Below are 17,500 nucleotides of genomic sequence, written 5' to 3'. Positions count from 1 at the left end.
TTTATACTTCAATCTCGGGGTTGAAAGGGTTAATAGGGTTAATCTTAAAGATTGAGAATTGAGGATTGCAGATTGAGTTTCTTAAGGGACCAGCAACTTGGGACAAATTCTGTTTCAATACCTTAAGTTTCCCATGAGCTCATTGTTTTTCATGTGTTCATTCTGTGTTATGGCTGCCAACTTGTTAAAGTCGTCTTCACGATAATCTTCCTGAGTTCTTTGAAAACAGGCAAAAATAGATTGTGCTGCAAAACAATGTCAAGTAACATAAAGTTGCATGGAAGATATTTTCAGGGAAGGAGGTTAAAGGAACAACCTCTCTCAATTAATGGTCTTAGGAAAAAACCAGGAACTGGATCAGCAACACACCTAATAAAAGTCAAGTCTTATCTGACTGGTAACCCTTTTACTCCTAAGATCTGATTGTTAATTCTCCCCTCTTACTGTTACAAATGTCCTTGTAAGTCCTTGATTACCATTATTAATTTACAAGAGTACATGTTCCCCTTACATCAGTTTGAAGTCTTCGTGTGTACCAGTTTTGTCAAGATTCATAATAGCCTGCAGTGCGTGCCTCTCCTGCTTCTCATTAGGTTTCTTTGGATCCATTGATAAACAGTTTTTGGAGTTTAAGACGATATTCACTTAAAACCTCAATTTAGTTTTTAAGAATAGCTGATTTTGGTCTGTGTAAGGACGTAAATATTTTTCAGCCGGGTATGGCATTGAAGTAAGGAAGGCCATCTTGAGCATTTCATACATGTGAGAAACGCAAAGAAGACAAACCAGGGTTTTTTTTTCCAAAAGAGGAGGAGGTGCAAACGAGGAAGTGAGTCTAGAACTTGTTCCGTTCCTGTTCCTTGGTCCCCTCTGGTCCCCCCTGGTCCCCTGCGCTTCATTGTTATCACTAGTCACTCCCACTGCGCGCCTGTTGTTGCCACTTGGTCAGCGGAGCCCAATCAAAAAGTAGACATGCAGTGCGTACACAAACTTGTTAATATTTGAAGTTTATGACAAACTCCACTTGTCCTGAGCCAAAATAGTGGCGTGTCTCAGTCCCTAAGGGCCTTACGCTTGTCGCTAGTCGCTCTCTGTACTCAGTCCCTGCGAAGTAACTCCAAAAATAGACATGCACTAGGTACGTACGCGGAAAACTTGATGTTCTGATGATTTTCCGCTGTGATTTGTCCGTGTCAGATGACAGGCTCTACGCGACCTAAAGGACAATGTTGACGACAGCCAGTAAACATGCGATGAGAACAACAGAAGTGACAGTGTTTGAGAAGGCTTTTCCTAAGTTCAGGGCTCAGGAATGCGTAGATGACAGGGCTTAGAGAAGAGCTGGATATCTGCGCCATTGCGCACCAAATAGAAATTAAGAATGCATTTTTAAATGATTGATTGTCAAATACTCTATACACCTCCAGTAATTGCGATACTAAGATTCGCGCTCAGTAGAACACAAAAACCACGAAAGCAGCGACTATCGACCGACTTAATTTCATTTTGGCCTTGGCAACTGCCTTGTGAATTGTTCCATTGAACAACAAGGGAACGAAAAACTCCACCACAAAGTAAAAGGTTTTAGTAAGCTAATCTTTCCAGTCTCCAGCTAGCGTACAGTAGCTATAATTTCTACAACTTTCAGTGCCATCGTTTTTTGGAGAAAATTACACCAGAGAGGCTCTTAACACTGAAAAAAAAAAAAAAACGGGAGAGAATTTACGAAGGTGAAACACCAAATCGAGGCAACCAAAAGTTGGTATGTCTTCAGTTTTCTGGCTGAAGCTATGAAAAGACAGTGATGCGTTTCTGTGTCGGTCCCACGCAATAGCAGTCAAACTGTTGAAAATGGCCGCCCCAGAGGTATAGCTGACAAGTACCGAAGCTTTGCATGATGTGGATGATTGCAAAAGCAGCTACAAGAGATTATTTCTCATCAGATCTCCTTATTTGGTAATATTCAACTGTTTGGAAGCATCAAAAAAAAAAATTACATTTTTTCATAAGAATGCGGCCGTCGTTTAGAGAAAAACCAAGGATAAATGAATGAAGTGATACATTCTTTGAAGCTTATAAATAATTTTAATGTACAAAATTTGTGTTTATACAGTATTTACAAGTACAGCATAGTGCAGCTATAGTCTTGTCCCATTGACATGGACGGAGGAGAATTTTTCAGTTGTGCGCTGGGACGGGGGAGGGGGAGGGGGAGGGGGCAGAATTGGGTCCTAGTCAAGGAGGTCAAAAGCACTCTTGGACTCCTACCCTCATCTACGCCCTCATGATGAGACTGTGAAAGGTCCTGACGCTAATAACAGATTTCTTAGCGTGAAGTGTAAACAGTGCATTGGAGTCCCCTTGGTTGGGTACGAACCTACTTCAAATGTGTTGCTTTTGGTAGATGCGCGGCTGAGACAAAGAAAGAGTACATACATATTAAAAAAAAAAAGAATCAAACAAAATATTTAAGGGGAACTGAGATGACGCGGTGGTGAGAGCATCCGCCTCCTACCGCGCTGGCCTGGGTTCGTTCCTCAGACCTGACGTCACATGTGGACCGTGCACACCCTCGGAGCTTTTTCCGGTTTTCATCCATTCACAAAATTAACATCCCAAAGAATAGAATACGCTTATCAACACCTTAACAATAAATGGAACAAAGAGCAAAAAGTTAGGCAATTTGTCATCCACTTCTGCATGACGCAAACTGCCTTGTATACGTCAGAAGGGATACCTTGTGGAAAGTGCAAAGGAAACAGATAAAGAAGACATAAAATTAAAAAACTAACCGAAATCTCATAAAGAGAAAAAAACTTCTAGACGTGTCTTATGATAACCTTCGAATGAAAATATGTCACAAGAACACAGCGGTCAAACGTCTGCGCATGTGTGAACATTGTAATGACTAGGTGAGGCCGGCAAGATCAAGTTGTCTCACACGCGTTACAAACAATCACACTACAGTGTTTTAAAAGCGTGTAAGTCTTATAGTGAACCTCGAAAAAGAAAGGTAACTCAACAGGTTAACAGAATAGTAACTCAACAGGATACCCGTCTCATAAGGATACCCGTCTCGAGTTTTCCTTTCCCTAATTTTGTTTCATTCTACAGATTTCTAGGAACGATTCAATTCAATTTTCTTTCGCTGAATTTGAAGGACAGCGGCTGTTGCTTATGTTTAGGGGGAAATTGGCGAATTAGAATCCGAGTCAGCTGAAGCAATTAAGCGTCAAATTCTTTCACAAAATGAAAGGGAAAGAAAAAACGTTTTAAGTGGGATTACAGTGGAACTTGTCTTCTTGTACATCTCTGTATCAATTATGACTTAAGGGGCACTCTTATTAGGAGGTCACTCTTTCTAGTTTCATAGGTCTCCCCTCAAGGCAGGTTCCACGACGCAACCTCAACATGTTACCTTCATGGAAGGGGCAGATCAATTCATGGGGCTCTATTTCTAGTCTCCAAGGCGTCCCCTGTAGGAAAGTTTCACTGATTTTAGATAAAACCGCCTCGTGGATAAATCAATGGATGTATGTCTACAATAATCATTGCCTTACAAATTCTTTTGACGAATGACTTTTACTCGCAATTATAAGCTGCTTATACCTTCAAGCGGATTTGTAAAATAACAACAATAAGAAAAAGACAAATCATAACAAACGAACAAAAAAAAAACAAGAAATACCATCAAACACAACACAATATTTTACGAGCTAAAGAGCTCCTCGTTCCTAATAAACATGAGTTCCAACAAGGAATGTTAAGAGGTATTCTCGTCTTTTTTTTTAAAAAAGAACCCTCCTCATGGGAGCAATCTCAAAACGTCCCTTCGACGAAGGTGTCACCTCGAAAAGGTTGACAGATGCAAATGTTATACAAAGGAACCTCCATCCAGGGGAGCAATCATGGTACTAGAAAAAGTGTCCCATTAACAGAGGTGTCACTTTGAGAAAGGTAACAGATACAATGGTTCTACAAAGGGACCTCCATTAAGAGAACATCCGTGGGATAATAGAAAGTGTTCCTTGAGTAAAGGTGTCTATTCAGAAAAGGTTACAGACACAAACTTAATCGAGGAGTATCTCTAAACAAAAATCTGACTTCGTTCAATGGGGAAAAGAGGGATTTCTCTGTAATAAGAGAAAATGAAATTGTTCTTCTCCACCGCTCTTACCTTGAGTGAGCATTAAGTACATTGTAGAAGCAGATGGAAGGAAGAGAATCAGGCCCTAAAGTGACTATATTTTGTGATTTTCTGGAAATGCCGCTTATTACCTCGGCTTGTCCGCTAAATTTGTCTTCCATAGGCTTCGGTGGGACCTTTTTCAAAAACTCCCGCGGGTATGTTAATTTTCTCTAGCTCCGCCTCCTCTAACAATGCGGCACACGATCGGTGTTTAGCGCTGACGTTGATCAAGAGGTGCTAAAAGAAACGGTTTACAACAAATTTACAAAAAGGAATCAATAATAAAAAACAACAGGATTTTCGTGGAAGAACAACAAATAAAACAGTTGAGAACGAAACTAACCAATGCTGCTCATCCAGCTTATAACATACGCACGTAATGTGTAATTTTTTTCTAACAATAGCATAAAGAATCTTGAACGTTTAATGAACTAAAGCAATACTCCCTGAGGAGGAAAGCCCGCGTAACCTTTAACCAATCAAAGCTCTCTAGATCGCGCTTCACTGCCAATATTACAGATCTATAATATTTTAACTACTGCAAGTAAATGTCGCGAGAACAATAAGCATTATACGCGATGCGTAGAATTAGAATGCCGCAAAAAGTTTTATTTAGGAGGAGAAGCGGAAAAAGCTACGACAACAGCTACGCTCTAAATATTGCAAGACATTCCCCCAAAAAACATCGGTCAAAATTTTGGCCGATGGTTAGAAAGAGCCGAAAACAGTGTGAGAAGAAAGAAGACTTAAAACAGCATGTCTAGCTTACCATAAAATTTTTTTCGCTTTCATTATTGCGTCACCTTTTGCCGCAAACGAATACCCAGTTATACAACAATTTAGTGCCTGGTAGTTTCTATTAACAAGACAAATTCAGAGAGGGAGGGGAGGGAGAGGGCTTTGCGTAATCGGAAGTGGCATAGAAATAAAGAAACTATATATAATCGTTTTTCCTTATGCTTTTCTTGTTTGCAAACCGGTTAAGGCCAACGCTAATTTACCTCGGCAAACTAAGCAAAGGATGGCAAATTTTTTCTTTTTTGCAATGACGAAAGCGCAGTATTTGCTGAACTCTGGGCTAAAAAGCGGAAATGACCTACATGTCAGGGAGGAGAATCTGGCGGTTCAAAGGCGGAGTGTTTGAACTGTATTCCTGCTTCTTCTTGCCCCCAAAAAACTAAAAGGACAGAAGCTTTCTTATGGGCCGTAAAAAAAAATCATGAAATGAATAATGTAAAAGTTATGTAAGCCTATCAAAACATTCTGAGCATATGAACGCCACTTATTTGACTGATACGCGCTAAAAAAAAAAAAAAAAAAAAAAAAAAAAAAGAGGCAGTCACCCACCCCTCCCTTCCCAGCCTCACAAAGGCCGAAATGGACAACAACGTAGCTTCCGGTTTCCAGCGCTCTCACTTCTTACCTCTGGAGAGCGAGAAAATGAGGCACCTGTGAATGAGGTTGCATAGACCCGCTTTCACCCTTTGACACCCACATTACTCAATTAACAAAAAATCTACGTCACTCACTTAAGATGTGAATGCCATTTTAGCAACCCCAAAATATGCAAACAGGAAAAAAACAAAAGACAGAGATTGTTCGTTCAGTTTTACCTGGGCTATTGAAATCTTTCTTCACTTTCTTTTTCTACAAACGTGAAAGAGAGCAAAAGATTAGATGCGTCCGGCGTCGTAACGCGAAGGACAAAGGGCAAAAAAAACTTGTGATTTACGGAAAACTCTTCTCGCCAGGATGAAAGTAATAAGAGCTGTCTACAAGAAGAGATAAGCAGTAGCCAAATGTGGGTTATATTCTTGGGAATCAGTATTTATGAAAAACCATTCTATGACATGCTTTATAATAAATATATGTTATTTGCCGGCTGGGAGGTCCGTATGGTGAAAAACTGTGACCGAAGTCTTGAAAATACTGCCCGAGGCCGTAGGCCGAGGGCAGCATTTTCAAGACCGAGGTCACAGTTTTTCACCATACGGACCGACCCTTAGCCGGTAAATAACATATTTATTGTTTTTAAACTTGACGAAATTCTTTCCGAAAGAACCCGAATGATTTATGGCCGTAAATACGGCAAGATCTTCCATAAACTGAACAATTTTTGAGTGGGTAAATGGTAGTTAAAATAGAGGTGATGCAAATTTAAGAGAGATGCCTCAGCGAAACATTTTCATTTCCATAACGATAAAGGTGATTTAAAAGGCTTCCAAACAAACTTTGAAACATTATTTTTACAAGTATCTGTCACAATCTGACACCTGTCAATTAGAGAGCGCGCAAGAAAAAGAAAATCGAAGGAACATTTGAAAACCAACAGAACTAGTTTGGCAAGGACTGTCACGACAATGTTTTCTTCAAAATCAGTTACTGATCTAACGGAAAGTATTATTCACTCTCATCGACGATTCATTCATGTACGAAGATTTACCTCTGTTCATTAAGTAAACGGCGAGGAAATTAATTGTGAGTAAATTCAATCTTTTTATTTTGAAGTTGTGAGAGTTTGCTCGTTTGTTTGCTGTAATAGCGTGTTTAACTCTGATCTTTCCTTCACAAAAACTAAATTCGAACGGCACACTCCAACGAGACACAAGGGAATGTAATGCGGCCTTTTCTCAAAAAATTCCTTCAATTTCTGTTGTGCAATTTAAGGTACAAATGTCCAAATTGAACGGAATTGGAAAGACTCACCAGGAGCGTATATTTGTTGTAGAACTTAAATTAAAACTTCGCTCGCTCTTTCACTATGAACAAATTGCTCGAGAAAATTCAGATATTAAATGAATGAAAGTTTCATCGTTCAGTTTAACTGTAACCAAATACCTCACGTTCCAACTTTCTGGGTACTTTTTGTGAACGATTAAAATTAATTGCAGAAGGTTTTTTGGCCGCTTGTCAACCAACGTAATGACACTATTGTTTATACAAATTCATTCTGAAACCAATATTTTTCTGTCAACCAAAGTGATTTGATAGAGAGAAAAGAGAGGATTCATAAGTTATTTATCGGCTTGAGGTAGTGACCGACGTGTTTGCTTAAAAATACTGCCCAGCCGGAAAACGAGGTATATTTATGAAAAATGACAACGAAAGTTGGGATGTACTCGGCGACTCACGAAAGCGTTACCGTGGCCCGTGGGCAGAGATAGGAAAATACTGACCGGGTAAAGAACCAATCAGATTGCAAGATTCGTTACCGTGCCCTCTAAAAAAACAATAAAGCTCGGATATAACACGTACTCTCATTGGTTGAAAGAGCGTGCTCTATGAGAGTATAGAGCATAGAACTGAGCTAAAGCTGTCACGCCATCTGCCAAATCGTACTGTGTCCGACCTTTTCCGAGACTTCTTTCTAGCTTTTCTTTCGTTAATTGAAAGTGAAATTTCGGAACAAGCGAGCAAAGGTTTGCAAAAATGCCAGGCGCAGTAATTTACGTTACTGTAACGTGAGCAGAGACAAAAATCCTCAAAGATAAAACAAGATAGACAGTCCGAGTTTTTTTAACGGTTTTCACGCTCAGTTAGATTGCGAGTTTACGTACGGTAATAAAAATCAAACACAGCTAACACTTGTATGATACAAAGTTTCGATTTCAAACAGAAAAAAACAGGAATGATGAAAAATATAACCTGGCATAACTGTTAAAATACATACTAATCATGACGGTGTCAGAGCGACTTAAGGTCTATCGCGGCTAGCTAATCATGGCGATCTTCGGTCATCGCAATGGAGCAAGCCTCAGGAACTAAATCGACTACCCTTCGAGTGAAAAATAAGAGCTTGCCCTGATTACCTTTCCGATGCGTTGAGTGGATGGCCACATCAGTCACTGCAACCGAGTTTTACGGCGCTGTCATTCCGAGCGATCTTCATTTCTCAGTGAATTCGGCTGTTGTTCATTCATAATACACTCGCCTTGAACAGTTTGTTTTCTACTTGTCATGTGAAATAACTTGCGTATTTTTGTGAGCCACGATTGGGCCGAATTTCACTGAACATTTCACTTTCAGATCCTGTATTAGAAACTAAAAAACTTCAGGCAAAAGTGGTAAATTCGACATGCCGAGCTATTTTAGTTTGTAAACTATTGCAGAATATGAACTTTGATGGTTTCTGAACTTTGATGGTTTGACATTTTTGACAGCTTTAGTCTTGTACAGCCAATCAGATTATTTGAACCATTCTAACAGGGATTCTGATTGGCTTATTGTAGCGTGCTTTATGAGAGTATAGAGCATGCTGACGACACTGCTGTTCGCTTTGGAAATAAGATTTTTTTTGAAAATTGAAGTAATTTTTGGGGAATTTAACGGATTATTTATTATAAAACAAATAGAGAAGTGGGGAGAAGTGGGAAGAAACACTCGACTACGTCTCGTGTTTCCCCCTACACTTCTTTTGTGCTCTAGCCGCTTCCTGCGTACTTTACAACAGAACAGAGCACAGTCAAGGCTTCTCTATTTGTTAATTAGAGACAAGGATCCCTGATTGGCTGATGCAGTGGAAAAGCAACCATAACAAATTCCGAAAAAGGCTTTAAAAAGTGAAAACAAAGTCACGGGACGTCATTGTTTCGAGTCAATTTCCGAGAATTTAAGCCACTATTCTCGCTCACTCCTCAAAAAACGACGGACCAACCATGGATATCAAAACGTTGCTTCACAATCTTCGTGAAGAAGTTTCTTGTCCAGTGTGTACTAACATATACACAGATCCAAAGCACCTCCCATGTCTTCACAGTTTCTGTCTGCAATGCTTGAAACACTGGCACAGATCAAGTCACGGTCGAGACACAATCAGATGCCCGAAATGCCAAGCTGTTAGCAGAGCGCCTGATAGTGGTGATCTGAAAGATCTTCCCACCAGTTTTTACTTGAACGGCTTGATTGATGTGCTGGCCATTAAAGAATGCAAAACCAGCCAAGTTGGATGTGGAAACTGTCAAAAGAAGAGTTCCCACAGTTCTTACTGTTTCCAGTGTTGCATGTTTTGGTGTAAAGAGTGCCTTATTGCACATAACATCATTCAAGGCAATAAAGATCACCGTGTTCTAGCGCTAAAAGACTTTCAAGAAAAGGATTACGAGGATGTGTTGAAACGACCCTTGTTCTGTTCTAAACAGCGGCATGAGAAGGAAGAACTTAAATACTTCTGCAAGAACTGCGAGACGGCAGCTTGCCAAAGCTGTGTTTTGATACATCATGCAGGTCACGCCATATTGCACCTAGAGGAAGAGGCGGAAAGACAAAAGTTGGAACTGAAATCACTGGTTGAAATACAGAAGCACGATTTACAAGCAAAGATCAACGCTTTGGGTCGACTCGATGATGACTACGCCAAATTGATACAACAAAGCGAAGACATCAAGAAACAAGTGCAGACGTTTGTGGACGATTTAATGGCAACTATTGAAGCGAAGAAACAAAATATTATCGCAACGGCGGACGATGAAACGAAGAGATTTCTCGAAACTCTAACAACGCAAAAGACGGAGATCGAGAGTGAAATAAAGATCATCGAATCATCGCTGGAAAAAGCTGATACAATTCTAAAACGAAGCACACACGCCGAAGTCGTTCAACTAAAGAAATCATTCGAGGAAATCTTTAAGGGAACTAATCAAAGCCAGCCAAAAGACCGTTACCCGGAAAAGCGTCCTGTTTTATCTTTCGTGGAAAATCCAAAGATGCTCAGTACTATAAACGCCGAGGAAATTGGAATGTTGCGAAAAGCACACCAAACAAAAGCAAGTCAGTCAGTTGCTGAAGGAAAAGGACTTGAAGAAGCAATTGCTAACCATGAAACACACTTTTCTTTGACCACAAGGGACTCTAAAGGGAGACTGTGTTACAATGAAGGTGACCATGTAACGGTGGAGATCATTGACGAACAAGGACGCGACTGCGCAGAGAAATTGCAAATAATTGACAATAAAGATGGACTCTATAAAATCAGTTATTCTGCAAGAAAAGAAGGAAGATGCAAAGCGACGATAAAGGTAAACGGGGAACTTGTGCACGGCAGTCAATTTATTGTCCGTGTTAAACCATTTCAGCTTAGACCTGTTTTATCTTTTGGTGAATGGGGTTCGTCGGTTGGAAAGTTTAATTGGCCTTGGGGGGTAGCAGTGAACGCTAAAGACGAGATCGCAGTAACTGATCAAAACAACCACAGAGTTCAAATTTTCAATAGTGAAGGAAAGTTTTTAAGATCATTTGGTAAGAAGGGTGACATGGCGGGAGAATTCAACAATCCTCGGGGAATAACATTTCATAGTAATGGCAATATTTTTGTAGCAGACAGTTCCAATCATAGAATTCAGACTTTTAGCGGTAAGGGTGAGTTTGTGAGAAGTTTTGGTGGGGCAGGAAGCCTTGATAGTCAGCTTCACAATCCCTTGGGTGTGTCTGTAGACAGTGAGGGGAGTATCGTTGTTGCAGACGCAGGTAACAAACTGATTAAGATATTTTCTCCTGATGGAAAGTTTCTAATGAAGATAGGTGTGCAAGGCTCTTTAACTCTTCCTATCCACTGTATTCAGTATGATAGATATCTCATAGTGTCTGACCATAAAGATCATTGTATCAGAGTTTTTGACAGGAATGGACATTTTCAGTACGAGTTTGGAAAGAAGGGAACCGGGGACGGAGAGTTTACCATTCCAAGATGTCTGTCAGTGAACAAGTCAGAAAAACTTATGGTCTGTGACTCAGGCAATTTTAGAATACAAGTCTTTGAACTGAATGGAAAGTTTCTTGGTAAGTTTGGAACACGAGGAAAAAGTTTAGGACAATTCAGTAATTCAAGTGCACTAGCTGTTCTCAGTACAGGGAGATTTGTAGTTGCTGATGGTACTAACCATCGTATTCAGATAATTGAGTAGTCCACATTCGCTCTGGTGATCGGTTTGGCTTATTAAGTGAAATTCAACGACTTTCGACATAAATTAGTTGAATTCTATAAAAAAAAAAAACAAAAAACAGAAATAAAGAAATAAGAAAGAAATGAAAAGAAATTCTTTGGTGCACATATCTGTTGATTTTTGGCAGAGTGGTAGGACTGAAAAAAAGGTTAATTAAATCCATTTTGTTCGCCCATGAAGCATTCCAATGTAAGCGTATTGCTACGAAGAATGTTATGTCTACAGAACTTTTCAAAACATTTGGTATTCATTATTTTAACAAATGAAAGGTTGTGGTTATTCATTGTGATTTGGCTCATGTACAATTATAACAACAAAAAATTACAGTCACTTCTGATGTTGTACATTTTTCATTTTTTGAGTGGAATAAAGATTTGAAAATCTGTGAGCAAGTTACAGTGTAGTTGTAAATTGGGATCATGTGTACTATAGGTGGCCTCGGTCGACATATAGGCCGACAATCGACCGATATATCGGTCGACTATCGGTCGACTATCGGTCGGCAATTGTAAAATTTTTGTAGATCATATAACCTGTAGAAAGAACTTTAAACCCTATTTTAGTGGTGTACTTTGTATATGTCTTGAGATCTTAGAAATAACAGTGGTACTAAGATTTCTGTATATAGTAAGTATTTTAAGGGAGGAGAATTTTTGATTAAGAACTTCAAGTGTTGACTGAATCAAACTAATATGTTTTGCCAGTCAAATAAACACAGAAAATATGTTGAACTTGATAAACCAAGGGCTGTATCAGCATGTGAAGTGCAGCCAAGTGATTGGTGAATTTTGCCATGAATGGTTCAGAGAACATGCAGATGGCTTTCAATTTTTCAGCCAAAAACAGAACCTTGTCTACAGACATTATCAGTAACTATCAGCTAAAAAAAAGGTGTAACTTAAGAAAGGATTAGCCTGCCATTTCAAAATGGAAATCATTATCATTATTTTGTACTTTGAAATGTGAGCAAAATTCCTAGGATTGAACATATTTGTAAGAGTTTACATGTTAATGATCTCAGAACTCACATAATGCTCACATTCATATATAAAACTGGAATGAGGGGCTTGGCAATTGGAGGCCTGTGCATAAGACTGTTTCAAATACAGTGTACTCATTTTAATTGATCTGGTGTTGTAGTAAATAAGAAGCTCTGCACATGTAGATAAGTTGCATTGATAAAGAAAGTGAACTGACTCTCTGTAATATCATATTGTCTGAAAAAATAAAGTGTGTCTCTGAACTGTTTGACCTTTTTTATTTAATGAAGTTTTCATCATTATTATTACTGCCGGTATTACTTTATTATGATTGCATGTCTATTTCAATCTCATGAGTGACCAAGACAGATTTTCTCCTTACAATACCAATGCAAAAATCAAGCAGGCAAGTGATAAGAAAAAAGAAAAAAGAAAAACATCAATTTGGAGATTATTAATTGATCAAAATTCAAATTCTCCAAACTAACACCATACTAATTGTGCTGCAAACAGTAAGGAGAAAGAGTAATGAGATCTTGGGAGTGAAAGGGTTTAAGAGGCATAACAGGCAACTTTCATCCTCAGGTAAGATAATTTATTTGAAAAACGTAGTATAGCAAAACTAAAGCTACACTGCAATACCTCCCTCACTAAATTAAATACCACTCCATATTTTCAAAATATACATGCTTTTGGCTTATCTTTATCTTCCTTCTCATTTTCCTCTTTGAGAACAACTCCAAGATCAGGTTCTAGTGGAATTCCATGATACAGTACCTTACTTTTGTTGGCTGCACTGAGAAAAAGAAATGTAGTCCCTCAGCTCACCATTACACACCCTACATTAAGGATTCCCATGTCACAATACTTGAAGATAAGAAAGGGAAAAGGGTTTATACGTGTATGTACACTGCTTTGTGCTGAAGAACAACAATAATTTAATGTACAATAAAAACCAGCCAGACACATGAGTTGGACTTCCTCCATGGAAGTTTAACCACAGTCCCTGAATTTTTGCTCTCCTTCCCACTGGCAAATTCCCTAAACAAACCACATTTCATGGCACTAACAACCATTGGTACTAACAACCATGGCACTAACAACCATTGCAGACCCTGCTGCAGTTAGAAAGGAGAAAACAAAAAATATCTAAGCAACAAAAGGTTCTAGTCAAGTGTACACTTCCTTTTAGATTTTAGAGCAACTTTCTCAACAAAGAAAAAAAACTTCTCAGTCCCTGGTTATCCAAAGAAAACCAATCCTTAACCCTTTAATTCCAGAAGTGATTAGTAAGTAACTTAATTCTCCCCATATTATATTCATACATTTTCAAGCAAACAGGTTGCTTGAATACTCAAACTTGTCAGATACAGGATGAACAGTGGCTATTACTAGAGCCTACCTATAACCTGCTGACTTAATATTGTATCAAATTTAATAGGCAAAAAAAAAGAAGTTAACCTCCTCTGAGAGAGGGAAACTGAACTGGATATAAATTACTTATAATAAATCAAAAACACATCAGCGTTGTCATAAAGAAATTAACCCTTTAACTCTCAAGATTCCATTAGTAATTCTCCTTACTGTCTGCCATACAATTTGTGTGATGTTAGTTTGGAGAATTTGGAATTGGATCAACCAATAATTTCCTAATTGATATTTCTCTTTATTCTCATTACTTGTCTGCTTGATATCATATTGATAGTGTAAGGAGAAATTCTGTCTGGGTCACTAGTGGGACTTAAAGGCTTAAGATGCAAGAGAATATTGTAGAGAAACAGAGAATTCTGTGTAAAAGTTAAAATAACATCCAATCTCCAAAGCCTAATGGACACCTTGAAATCTTACCATCAAAGTGAAAGTGTTGCTGAATCAAGGTAAGAAGCAATTCTTGCTGTTGATCCTGAAAAAAAAAAATAAAACCCATAAAATACAATTGATTTTCTCCTTACAATATCATTCAATACATTTTCAAGTAGAAAGGGAAATAGAGGTGAGAAAATTTCAACTTGGTGATTATCTTTGATTCAGAACCAAATTCTCTGGTCTAAAATTAAAGTAATGTATGGCAAACAATATGGAGAATTTATACTTCAATCTTGGGGGTGAAAGGGTTAATAGGGTTAATCTTAAAGATTGAGAATTGAGGATTGCAGATTGAGTTTCTTGAGGGACCAGCAACTTGGGACAAATTCTGTTTCAATACCTTAAGTTTCCCATGAGCTCATTGTTTTTCATGTGTACATTCTGTGTTATGGCTGCCAACTTGTTAAGGTCGTCTTCACAATAATCTTCCTGAGCTCTTCGAAAACAGGCAAAAATAGATTGTGCTGCAAAACAATGTCAAGTTACATAAAGTTGCGTGGAAGATATTTTTAGAGAAGGAGGTTAGAGAAAAGACCTCTCTCAATATGGTCTTAGAAAGAATACTATGAAAGTCAAGTCTTATCTGACTGGTAACCCTTTTACTCCTAAGATCTGATTGTTAATTCTCCCCTCTTACTGTTACACATGTCCTGGTAAGTCCTTGATTACCATTATCAATTTACAAGAGTACATGTTCCCCTTACATCAGTTTAAAGTCTTCGTGTGTACCAGTTTTGTCAAGATTCATAATAGCCTGCAGTGCGTGCCTCTCCTGCTTCTCATTAGGTTTCTTTGGATCCATTGATAAACAGTTTTTGGAGTTTAAGACGACATTCACTTAAAACCTCAATTTAGTTTTTAAGAATAGTTGATTTTGGTCTGTCTAAGGACGTAAATATTTTTCAGCCGGGTATGGCATTGAAGTAAGGAAGGCCATCTTGAGCATTTCATACATGTGAGAAACGCAAAGAAGACAAACCAGGGTTTTTTTTCTAAAAGAGGAGGAGGTGCAAACGAGGAAGTGAGTCTCGAACTTGTTCCGTTCCTGTTCCTTGGTCCCCCCTGGTCCCCTGCGCTTCACTGTTATCACCAGTCACTCCCACTGCGCGCCTGTTGTTGCCACTTGGTCAGCGGAGCCCAATCAAAAAGTAGACATGCAGTGCGTACACAAACTTGTTAATATTTGAAGTTTATGACAAACTCCACTTGTCCTGAGCCAAAATAGTGGCGTGTCTCAGTCCCTAAGGGCCTTACGCTTGTCGCTAGTCGCTCTCTGTACTCAGTCCCTGCGAAGTAACTCCAAAAATAGACATGCACTAGGTACGTACGCGGAAAACTTGATGTTCTGATGATTTTCCGCTGTGATTTGTCCGTGTCAGATGACAGGCTCTACGCGACCTAAAGGACAATGTTGACGACAGCCAGTAAACATGCGATGAGAACAACAGAAGTAACAGTGTTTGAGAAGGCTTTTCCTAAGTTCAGGCTCAGGAATGCGTAGATGACAGGGCTTAGAAAAGAGCTGGATATCTGCGCCATTGCGCACCAAATAGAAATTAAGAATGCATTTTTAAATGATCGATTGTCAAATACTCTATACACCTCCAGTAATTGCAATACTAACATTAGCGCTCAGCAGAACAAAATAAATGCGACAGCAGCGACTATCGACCGACTTAATTTCATTTTGGCCTTGGCAACTGCCTTGTGAATTGTTCCATTGTACAACAAGGGAACAAAAAACTCCACCACCAAGTAAAAGGTTTTCGTAAGCTAATCTTTCCAGTATCCAGCTAGCGTGCAGTAGCTCTCTAGTAATCTCTACAACTTTCAGTGCCATTGTTTTTTGGAGAAAATTACACCAGAGAGGCTCTTAACACTGAAAAAAAAAAAAAAAAAAACGGGAGAGAATTTATGAGGGTGAAACACCAAATCGAGGCAACCAAAAGTTGGTATGTCTTCAGTTTTCTGGCTGAAGCTATGAAAAGACCGCAATGCGTTTCTATGTCGGTCCCACGCAATAGCAGTCAAACGGTTGAAAATGGCCGCCGCAGAGGTATAGCTGACGAGTACCGAAGCTTTGCATGATGTGGATGATTGCAAGAAAAATGACTGGACTCAAAAGCAGCTACAAGAGATTATTTCTCATCAGATCTCCTTATTTGGTGTTATTCAACTGTTTGGAAGCATAAAAAAGAAAAAATTCCATTTTTTCATAACAATACTGCCGTCGTTTAGACAAAAACCAAGGGAAAATAAATGAAGTGATACATTCTTTGAAGCTTATAAATGATTTTAATTTACAAAATTTGTGTTTATACAGTATTTACAAGTACAGAATAATGCAGCTATAGTCTTGTCCCATTGACATGGACGGAGGATAATTTTTCAGTTGTGCGCTAGGACGGGGGAGGGGAAGAAAGAGGGGGCAGAATTGGGTCCTAGTCAAGGAGGTCAAAAGCACCCTTGGACTCCTACCCTCATCTACGCCCTCATGATGAGGCTGTGAAAGGTCCTGACGCTAATAACAGATTTCTTAGCGTGAAGTGTAAACAGTGCACTGGAGTCCTCTTGGTTGAGTACGAACCCACTTCAAATGTGTTGCTTTTGTTAGATGCGCGGCTGAGACAAAGAAAGAATACATACATATTAAAAAAAAAGAATCATACAAAATATTTCAAGGGAACTGGGATGACGTAGTGGTGAGAACAGCCGCCTCCTACCGCGCTGGCCTGGGTTCGTTCCTCAGACCTGACGTCACATGTGGACCGTGCACACCCTCGGGGCTTTTTCCGGTTTTCATCCATGCACAAAATAAACACGCTAAATTCCAATCAGGCTTTTACCCCAACTCAGATTCTTTTGACAAAATTACATATTGACTGGTTTTATTTTATCGCGTTTCATTTCTTGCATCTTGACTCACATTTAAGTATAAGTCGGCGCAGAACGATCTAACAGGCGCAACAACTCGAGCTTACAGTAATCAAGACACGAAATGTAATCATACACTGAGGGATAAAGCTGTAACACTTACTTCGGGTCTGTTCCTTCATCGTCGTCATCATCAGGATTACAGATGGAGCGAGCGTTCCACAGCTTTACACAGTTATCTACTCCACCTGGAAGCAAAAAATAAATATGTGCAACTGCTTTCCTGCTGAGAAGCAAAGATGAAAACAGCGACGTGCTTTTAACTAGTAACTCAAAATTCACGCATGTATTGCGGACCTACACTCTTACACTCCCTCATTCAGTCATAGCCTACGGCAATGTGGGTAATATACTTACAGCGCACTACCCATAAAAAACATGAAAATTATAACTTGGATAAGCCAAAGAAGTCATTGGAAATGACAAGAGACTTTACTTGTTTTATTCTTTTTTTCTTTAACTTCATTCGAAGCAGAAGCAAAACAAACCTGAGGCCAGCAAATTCCCATCTCTACTAAACATCAAAGAGTACACTGTCTGAGTGTCCTTTTAGCTCTGTCAATAATGTCCCCTCTGCGAGATCCCAAACTAGA

General features: G+C 39.1%; 3 protein-coding genes and 2 pseudogenes across 5 annotated transcripts in view; 1 reads left to right on the top strand and 4 right to left on the bottom strand.

Annotated features, from left to right (window-relative positions):
- The window catches only part of LOC113676084 (transcription initiation factor TFIID subunit 5), a 70,150-nt gene that overhangs the window by 17,543 nt on the left and 35,107 nt on the right, over positions 1-17,500 (bottom strand). The gene's annotated exons all lie outside the window — the stretch shown is intronic.
- On the bottom strand, positions 566-2,274 carry LOC149034093 (uncharacterized; annotated as a pseudogene).
- On the bottom strand, positions 2,066-17,489 carry LOC149034090 (transcription initiation factor TFIID subunit 5-like). 2 transcript variants are annotated; one of them, XM_089193972.1, is made up of 3 exons: positions 17,396-17,489; positions 17,011-17,095; positions 2,066-2,412 (listed from the first exon to the last, which is right to left on the bottom strand). In XM_089193972.1, the coding sequence occupies exons 1-3, from the start codon at positions 17,427-17,429 to the stop codon at positions 2,283-2,285; spliced, it is 249 nt and encodes an 82-aa protein (XP_089050098.1). In that variant the 5' UTR covers positions 17,430-17,489; the 3' UTR covers positions 2,066-2,282. The 2 variants fall into 2 exon arrangements, with proteins under 2 accessions (XP_089050098.1, XP_089050099.1); XM_089193973.1 differs by lacking the exon at positions 2,066-2,412 and adding an exon at positions 16,249-16,595.
- On the top strand, positions 8,506-11,506 carry LOC149034092 (E3 ubiquitin-protein ligase TRIM45-like). Its single transcript, XM_089193963.1, has one exon. The coding sequence runs from the start codon at positions 8,845-8,847 to the stop codon at positions 11,086-11,088; it is 2,244 nt and encodes a 747-aa protein (XP_089050089.1). The 5' UTR covers positions 8,506-8,844; the 3' UTR covers positions 11,089-11,506.
- Positions 15,209-16,457, bottom strand: LOC149034091 (uncharacterized; annotated as a pseudogene).

Source organism: Pocillopora damicornis, chromosome 14, assembly GCF_964200805.1.
Source record: "Pocillopora damicornis chromosome 14, jaPocDami1.2, whole genome shotgun sequence".
NCBI classification, from domain to species: domain Eukaryota; kingdom Metazoa; phylum Cnidaria; class Anthozoa; order Scleractinia; family Pocilloporidae; genus Pocillopora; species Pocillopora damicornis.
This window is presented reverse-complemented; position numbering and strand designations above follow the sequence as displayed.